Raw genomic sequence first — 8,909 nt, 5'->3', positions numbered from 1 at the left:
TTGGGAGCATACAGCTACACATCTTGAGTGTATTGCAGCTGTATATATATAAGAAACATGCAGGCCTTCTGCTACAGCGCTCACCACGCGTCGTGGTGCCAACAAGGTTGTTCGTGTTTATGTTATTTTCTATACGCAAGTGAAATAACCAATACTGGTGTAAGTGAGTGAGCAACGAAACGGAGAAACTAGCAAGACCTAAGGTCGGCCACCTAAGGGCCCGGTAACGCGCTAAATGACACACACACTGATGATGGAGACTGCAAAGTATGTGCACAACTGCACTTATACCGTATCACGTATCACTGATATGTGCCCTACAACTGAATGCCGTTACATATATATATATATATATATATATATATATATATATATATATATATATATATATATATATATATATATATATATATATATATATATACATACACACACACACACACACACACACACACACACACACACACACACACACACACACACACACTTTAGTCTTCCTCAGAACGTGTGTTATTAGGACAGTAAAATGGGCCAGTGGGTGCCAGTTCATCGCATACCACAAGGTCTAAGAAGCAAGACGAGAGAAGGATTTAGTATTGCGACCAATAGTTTCGAAAGAATCACCTCTAGGTTTCGTTGCTACAGGTCGATAGCTCATGCCGACCTAATAGCTTCATTGAAAAAAAAAACAATTTACCTTATTATGTTCATGGACTTCTACGGCATCTTAAATTCACCGGGCACTTCTCACCTCGGTAAGCTCAAATACCTCTGCCTCCCCCCCCCTCCTTACCACCACCACCCTCGAAGTTCCGTAAATGTACCGCAGTCGCGCTTGAAATAAGTGTGGCAGCTGCTGCGTATACGGCCTGCATGCACGCTCGCGCACGACACATCAGCGAGACAGACACGCGCTACGGTTCTACTTCTGGAGTCCCGCGTTGTAGTCTCGCTCTCCCTCCTGTCCACTCTTGGCGTAGAGGAAGACGTGGTCCTCGTTCACGGTGGCCTTGACCACCGGGTACTCGCGCATGGCCTGCAGCCAGCGCGAGAAAAGCGGGAACTCCTCGGCCGCCGGCATCTTGAGGTCGGGGTACAACCTGCTGAAGGCGAGAGCAGCTGGGAATGCTGGCCAGATCACGTAGTCCACCAAGCCGGGCTGTTCACCTGCGTGTGCGGTCACTAGTGTCACCTATGGCGCGGTTTGGCCGCGCAAAACACGATATCACCCGCATGCGCTTATGTTTGTGTGTTCCCTCAACATTATGGCACATACCCACTCTGGGTGATTGGCCAAGACTTCATGTCTTAACGTTTTAATTATACCTTAGAGAATGCTTGTAGGAAAGAAAATATAAAAGGGAAGTGATAGATAATAAAAGAAATACTGTAATTATTGCGTGATTGCGCATGTAGACCAGACAGCTGAATAACCTGACCAAAACAATTACGAATAGATATGTGATATTTTAACACATCTTTAAGTAGTTCACGAATATTTGTTAAGAATTAAAATGGTATGTTTAGTAGTTTGAATAAAAGTACAAACCTCCAAAGTACGTTGTCTTCCTCTTGCCAAGCTCTTTTTCAAACAGCCCAATTTTCTTGACGAAGTTGGCCCAGTGCTCTTCCTTCGATCCTCTCTTCATCGAGATACTGCCAATCAGCGACGCACACTTCATGTGGAAAGGACGAAAAAACATACAATGATACATAGCTTCTCATATTTCCAAACGGTATATAGGCGCGAGTCTTTGGGCTAGTTGATGCGACATTTGAAGGTAGATGAGCGCTGATGCTCAAAAACGAAAACAAAGTTTGGCAGCAAGTTACACCCTCACACTTGATGGAGAAAAGCCTTTTGCGCGCTTGGTAACACATTAAGTTATACAATCGGGGTCTAGACTTCCTGCAAGATGTACAACGAGCAGTAGGGTGACAGACACGCATTGAGTTACCTTGACGTTCTCAATAGATTGCGTTGTCCGTCCACCCATGAAGCCTTCTGTCCTTCACATGGTGTTGCCCTGCTTCCAGTATCAGCCCGCCTTTGGCCAAGCGATGATGCCACGTGAAGACGTGTTGATATGACGTCATTACGACGTCACATTTTTTTATATATGTGACGTCTAACATTACGTCATTAGTTACGCACGTCACGTGGGTTTTTGCACCACTTAATTCGTCTGACGTGTTTCGCTCAAGCAGCCGCGCAACGGGACACTTTTTCACCTTAAAGGGGCCCTGCAACACCTTTCTTTGTTATATTGGAATAGTCCCATTATTGACGTATGACTCTTCACGAGCCATATGCCGCAAAAATTTTTCGAATCCGTCAAGTCTAAGTGGTGTTACCAAATTATAGAGATCACGTTCCGCAGCTTTCTCTCTCAACTCAACGCAGCGAGCGCGCGGAAAGCTGCGCGCGGCGTGAGGGGAGGGAGGGAGGGCGGAGGTGCGAGGAGGCGACGTCAGCGCCGGCGGCATTTTTTTCATTTTTTTCTCTCTGGCGTCTCGGCGCAACCACGTGGTCTGTGCCGCCACTTCCGGTCGGCTTGCGTCGTTCTCGACGAGCGGAGTCGATCGCGCTGTGTATCGCGCGTGCTTGAAAACTGCGCGTCGGTTTGGTAATGTTGGGTGTGCACCTCGAACGCCGTAGTGTTTTCATCGCTCTGCCAACCATGGAAGCAAACGTGCGCGCTCGTTTGGAACGAATGACAGCTGAGATCGGTTTCGGCCCGTACTCCGATACACCGCCTCGTAAGACGGCACTGGCAGACGACCCCGAAGCGCCGCCATTACCGGACGCCAGCATTGTTATCGGAGACACGCTGCGCCCGTGCCTCGGTCGGTCGTGAGAACGTGCCGACGATGCAGTTCTCAGCTGACGAGGCAACACTCGGCAACCGGCGATGGTCAAAAGCACAGAAATATTCACGTTTTCGGCACTGCGCATGGCGAAGAAAACGGAACCACGCAACTACGAGCAGACGAGCTGTCGGTGAGACCGGAAGTGCTAATATTAATGTTTGTTCGGTGTTTTTAACGCGATAACATAATATAAACGTACATATTATCTACTTATTGAACTCAAAATTAACAACGAAAGTAATAATGAGGGTGTTATCGTGATTATAACATCAGCCAATGGTGGAACTGCCGACAATCGCGTCATATTTTGCGGACTAATACATCATTTGTCGAGAGAAGAGGGAGCGATTTTCAGCTGACTTTGAGAATTTATTGTAAATTCCAGGCCGTGCGCATCGCTATGATATTTGGCTGGCGTGTTCTCGGGAGCCTCAACTACCGATCGGCAGCGCTTTTTGAGCATGCTCGAAAAGTGTTGCAGGGCCCCTTTAAAAACAAAAACTGGAAAGAGTCCTCGCCGTCTGCACCTGTTTCGCTCCTCCAGCATCAGCGCTCATATCTTCCTCCAAATTCTGCAAAGGATACTTTTTGACAATGCACTGAATGACAGTTTTCAGTTCGTTTGTAGTGATGGATCAAGTTCTTTTTTTTTTCATTTATTATCGCCATCTACGTACTTCCGACATCTATTGTACCGTCAAGGGAGTCCCGGGTTCGGCCAATGCAAGCCCGTTAACTCACTGCTAATGCCGAGTCCAGAAAGCTCCTGTCCAAGGCCTTCAGGTACGGATCGCTGGGCAAGAGACGTGGCTGTGGGTAGACTTCTTCCAGGTACTCGGCAATGGGCATGGAGCCGCTGATGACCTTTTCGTCCTGGTACAGTACCGGTACGGTACCCGCGGGTAGCACGTCGTTGTACCACTCGGGCCTTCTTGCCAAGTTCACGTTGACCACTTCGTGGCTGAAAACGTCGTTCGGCGTTTGATAAGCAGCGATGATGTAGTTTATATTTTATTTGGGAAGGAGATTTCCGGAAATGTAGGGACAGCCTGGTCATGCAAACACGCACTAACGCGGACGCACACACGAAGGATTTAGGCAGGGCTTCGAACCCTGATACCACAAATCTGCCCTCGCACATGATAAAATATTACTCATTATGAGAACCACACGTTCTAGGAAAAAGAAAACAGTCCTCAGACTCTTTTTGTGAGTACTGACTTACCACGTACATGACTATCTTCTAAAGAGACACGTGAACTCTCTTTAGATCATTATATTCTCACTGGAGAGTCGTGGCTCCCAAAAGAGAGTAACCGGGTCTCCTTAAAAGGAGTCATATACCTGGTAAGTCAGGGCTCACCGAAAAGAGTAACACGTACTGATTTTTTTTTTCTTAGCTTCCTAAAGTGTAAGAGATGTTGCTGAGCTTTTGTTTTTTTCGCACTGCACAACCGGACTCACCATCGTTGCGCGTTTATGCTTGATTCGACATATACGCATGGTGAAAGTCAGTGAACAAAATACGAAATAAGAGACGAAATAAGAGCATGCATCATAGTGCAGATATCGGTCACGCGACGAAGTGGAGGTGTGGTGTACGATACGCGCTGTTTGGGTGGTAAAGGCAGCATGAAGTCACATATTGTGCAGCTTTGAAACTCACTACCGGCCTTTAGAGACCGAATTTGCTGCCTTTAAATTGAGAACACGCACGAACACTATGCACCTTTTCGACGAAGGCTTCTTGGTTTCCGCCATAATCCCTTATGAACTGTGGCGATTATACGTGCCACCCCCACCCCCCACCCCCAAAAAAAAAGTGCACTGCCGAGGCTGTGACGTCAACCTACATAGCCCCGTGCAACAGTCCAGAAACGAGGTAGTATCTCTCCTTGAAATTGACGATAAAATCGAACAGTGATGCGCCTGCCTTCGAAAACGACGTAGCATCCGTTGCCGATGCTTGCATCTTAAACCCAGTCCAGAACGGACTGCACCAAAGCTAATTGTAATTATAATAAAAGGCATGTTTGCTGCCAGAAGGTCAGCCTCGAAATGCAGAAACGTTGAAAAAATGTAGGGCGGCTCAACAGGATGACGATCGCATCATGAAACGATAGGTGACGTTTGTATAACAGCTCTCGGCTGATACATGGCATACTCACTCCAGGCCTTTGGCGTTGAGCATTAGGAGTGCCCGCTGCGCGTACGGGCAGAACCTCATGCTGTACAGGCGCAGTTTGCCCGGAACAAGCGGTGGAAGCTTGGAGCCTGCGGGAAAACAAAACACAATTGAAGTGTTTGAAAATACCAACTCCACAAGTCACAAGGATGATGGACGCTTGAAGTGAGGAATAGTAAATGGTAGCGAACGTTTATTCTCCCAGTTGTACCACGAACTCTTTGCAGCCCCGCGGTAAGATTGGTGGAGGACGAAATTTAACGCGGTAGCGTTAAAGAGCTAGTCTCGCAGAAATTCGGGTGTCGGCGTCGTTGGTTGTGAGCGAAAAATCAGCGTCATCCGCGAGCGAAAATTCGGGATATGCATATAAATAAACAAAAAAACTTCGGTTAGAGTGGGAATCGAACCCAGGCCATCTGCGTGGCAAGCAAGGTGCTCTCTATCACAGAGCCACGCCATTGCTTGGAACTGCTTGAAAAAAAAAAAAAGACCTATACGAATGTCATATAATGTGACGAGTCTCCTTAAGTGGCAGAAGTGTAGAATCGCGCCAGGCGTCAAGACTTGTGAATTACACAACGAGTGAGCGGTTTCTAGGCCCACCCATTACAAAGCGCTCAGACATATTTAATCATCATAAGCAGCAGCAAAAGCATCAACAAAGTGAGCAGCTGCGTGGGTTCGCGGGTTGCCTTAGCGACGCGTAGTGGGTAAGTTCGCTGATTCGCAAAATAATATTTATGGCGTAGTAGGAACTCCACAAGTGTACTTGCAGTAGGCATTCTAGAATAGTTTTGAACGACCATGTTACTAGCGGAGACGCTCCTTTCCCTGCGTCATGATTGAGGTGTCCAGCGAGAAGCGAAGCGAGGCTACCGATTGAGAAGGCGATGCGAACGGGGCCCCGATTACGCTGTCGCGTTATGCTCTTGAGGCGAAGCTCAAGCGTCCTCCAAATTTCCCCGGTTGCCTGATTCCGCAGAACTGATCAAACCTAATCAAGCCAAATCTTTATTTCCACCGTATATCAATTCACAGATGGAGGCACAGGATGAGCGCGACACAGGATGAGCGCGAACAAACAACTGTTAGTACCGCCAACGGTAAATGGTGTATATAAATAGCTCGTCGTTAGTATGCTGAAGAACGTGCCGTCTGTGGCCGCGAGTCGGCTCGCGCTGTGGAGCGAGGGTCGTAGGTTCGACTCCCGGCGACGGAACTTTATCTTCTAGATTTTTTTCTTTGCCATCTGTTAGTGTATATTTTGCAACGTCATATCCGTGACGGAAATACGTCATTGGAGCCGTGGTGAACACCGGATAAAAACAGTTAAGAATTGGGGCAGCTACGCGGTAGTGGTGCGCAGAATGAGGAAACAGCGGCGCTGGTGGCCTTCGCCTCCTCCTCATTATCAATTCCCTTTGCCACCCATTGCTATACTACACCACACAAGACTATGCTACGCTTTACCCTCTCCCCTCCTCCTTTCCCACCTCCCTTTCCTACTCCTTGCTGTACTATATATACTATACGTGGCCATGCTATGCTTTACCATCTCGCCCTCCTCTATTCACTCCTCCTAACCCTCACATCACTCCTCAACCTCGCGTCCCTTTTCCTACCCCCTTGCTTCATTACACTATGCTCCTTTTTTTTTGGATTTGCGTGCCTTGGCATAGCTAGGCTGGGCTCCCCCTCGCTCAACCAGTTAATGCGGGACAACAAAGGAGTTTTGCCAAGCTTAAATAGCTCCGCTACTAAAACACGATGCCAGGATAAGTGAAATTGCGTTTTCTTCTACAAACACAGATCTAAGTTTAGGAGAGGAACAAATAAAAATTAATAAACTGAATATAGCTTAACAATGATGGTGAAGTACAGCACAAGCGTTCTAAACCAGTATTTAAACGGGGTGTGACAACTTTCCAGTACTCGCTGCGTCTCGTATAATGGTGCTCATTAGTTTATAAATCTGCTAGAGTATACACGTTATGTATATTACGTCTGACTTCCAATTTAAATCTACAACTCAAGCGGTGATCTTCCATTATCTTTTTGTGTAGTTAAGACGATGTGCATTGCAGCCGCATGCTCATGTCAACAGAAAGCCACAATCACCGAGCCACCACAGCGATGTGAGTTATTCATTTCAGATATGGCGCGCAAGCACTTAAGCGCAACGTTCTCCCTCGACACCGCTAGATGGCAACACCATTCTGGGCATCGGGAACTGTGAACCGCCGTATTTTAAAGACCTGAATCAATGATGACGACGCAAAAAATTATGCACAGCTTCTAGGTTCCTCTGGGTCGAACTCCGGAGCAATTGAACTTGTTACGTAAGTGAGTAAGCGCAGTCATTCTCTGCACATTCGATCTCAATGCGACAGGAACGTTCTACGTTTCCCCGGTATCACAGGTCAGGATGGTGGTTACGCCGGTTACGCGAGCACAAATACACACGCGGCAACAGTGTCTTCACGGCATTCAAAACACGACACCCGTGTACCATGGACGCAGCGGCCACTCGAATGCGCTTTCTTACTTTGCAGAAACGGCGTTCTGCACGACGCGGAACATGACGGTCAACTCCCTCCCTATTTTGTGCGCTCGCTTCGCGCCGAAGCCGCCGAAGCAGACGCCGGTGCAGGCCTTGGACAACTCTCAAACAGTTGACCTTGGCTATTAAGCGTCTGAAGCGTGTAACATAATATCGCGCGTGCCTCAAATTACAATCCAAAACCTTGTTATTTCGCTGTCAACAAACTAAAGCTTTTCAACAACGAAACCCAGGCCACTCACCGGTTTCCATTGCCCAGGCGTTCATGTTACTGCGTCCAAGTGCGAAGGACCACTGGCAGCGGGTATCCGGCGAATGTGAAAATGAGCAGCACCGACTAGCTGACGCGGCGGGGTTTTGGCGTCGTTCGGACGCCCACCCTTCCCCCAAGACTTGTGCAGACAGCTGGCGGCGGGGAACGTAGCTTGAAAACAGCGCCAACGGATGCAGCCTCCTCCGTGAGGGGAGAGGAGGCGCTGTTCCGTGCAACGAACGGCGCGCTGTTCGTTCCATAGCTGGAAAGGGAAAGTGGCTGCGCCGGTGCAGAATGCTAATATCGCACTTCATAGCACTGGGAGCGCTGAACGAACAAAATTAAAAGAAAGATAAAGAAATGAAAATGTGCAAACTTTCCATGCATTCCGCCGGCTGCGAACTCGTTTCCCGCTTCAACAGCAAGCCCGCAACCCACATTCAAAGGAAATACTAATAATAACAATAATAATAATAATAAAGTCTTCCCTGCGATTCGTGTCACCCGGTTCGCGTACGCTGCACTGGTTGCTGTGGCATCAGTGTGAGAGAACGCGCCCAAAGAAAAGAAGAAGCACCGGTTAAGTTGCCTCGCGCCCGAACATTTTGCTAAACCACGCCACGCGTCGAGTTCAGAATGTCCAGTTCGAAACTACAGAGCAAATACAGTACATGAAAACGAATTAGTGGTGCTGCGTTTTAGTGATCTTTTATCACAAACAACGTCTGGGTCTATATAAAACTTATGATAGCAAGCGGGCCACACGACGTCGCATCGGCGTAACGGAAAGGAGAGACGAGACGCAAGCACGGACGGACGCAATAAATCCGCTTACGAACTTTAAATACCAGTGACACCACCACGGATCGACCCGGTGTTGCACTCTCTGCGATCGGCCCAATTTATTTCCTGACCACGTCTCTCAAACTGATGCTACGAACATAGGCGTGCGAAGAGGGTGGAGGGGGGAAGAGGGTAGAAGCCCCCCCCCCTCGCCCATTTGTATAAGAGGAGAGCTAATTATGTCCAACACTTTTACA

The 8,909-nt window shown here is 48.0% G+C and overlaps 1 protein-coding gene across 1 annotated transcript; it reads right to left on the bottom strand.

Moving 5' to 3' along the window:
• Positions 1 to 880: 880 nt before the first annotated feature.
• LOC119396329 (glutathione S-transferase omega-1) lies at positions 881 to 8,014 on the bottom strand. The gene is made up of 5 exons (XM_037663497.2): positions 7,859 to 8,014; positions 5,040 to 5,145; positions 3,613 to 3,832; positions 1,550 to 1,676; positions 881 to 1,167 (listed from the first exon to the last, which is right to left on the bottom strand). Exons 1-5 carry the CDS (start codon positions 7,881 to 7,883, stop codon positions 923 to 925), a joined length of 723 nt encoding a protein of 240 aa, XP_037519425.1. The 5' UTR covers positions 7,884 to 8,014; the 3' UTR covers positions 881 to 922.
• Positions 8,015 to 8,909: the final 895 nt, after the last annotated feature.

This window comes from Rhipicephalus sanguineus, chromosome 6, assembly GCF_013339695.2.
Source record: "Rhipicephalus sanguineus isolate Rsan-2018 chromosome 6, BIME_Rsan_1.4, whole genome shotgun sequence".
Classification (NCBI taxonomy): Eukaryota; Metazoa; Arthropoda; class Arachnida; order Ixodida; family Ixodidae; genus Rhipicephalus; species Rhipicephalus sanguineus.
Note: the sequence above shows the minus strand (reverse complement) of the source record. Positions and strands in the feature narration are given on the sequence as shown.

Coding starts and splice junctions, on each gene's coding strand:
- LOC119396329 (XM_037663497.2), bottom strand. CDS start 7,883: ATGAACGCCTGGGCAATGGAAACCG. Junction 5,146..7,858: donor CGCCTGGGCAATGGAAACCG/GTGAGTGGCCTG, acceptor GTTTTCCCGCAG/GCTCCAAGCTTCCACCGCTT. Junction 1,677..3,612: donor TTCTGGACTCGGCATTAGCA/GTGAGTTAACGG, acceptor TTCCACATGAAG/TGTGCGTCGCTGATTGGCAG.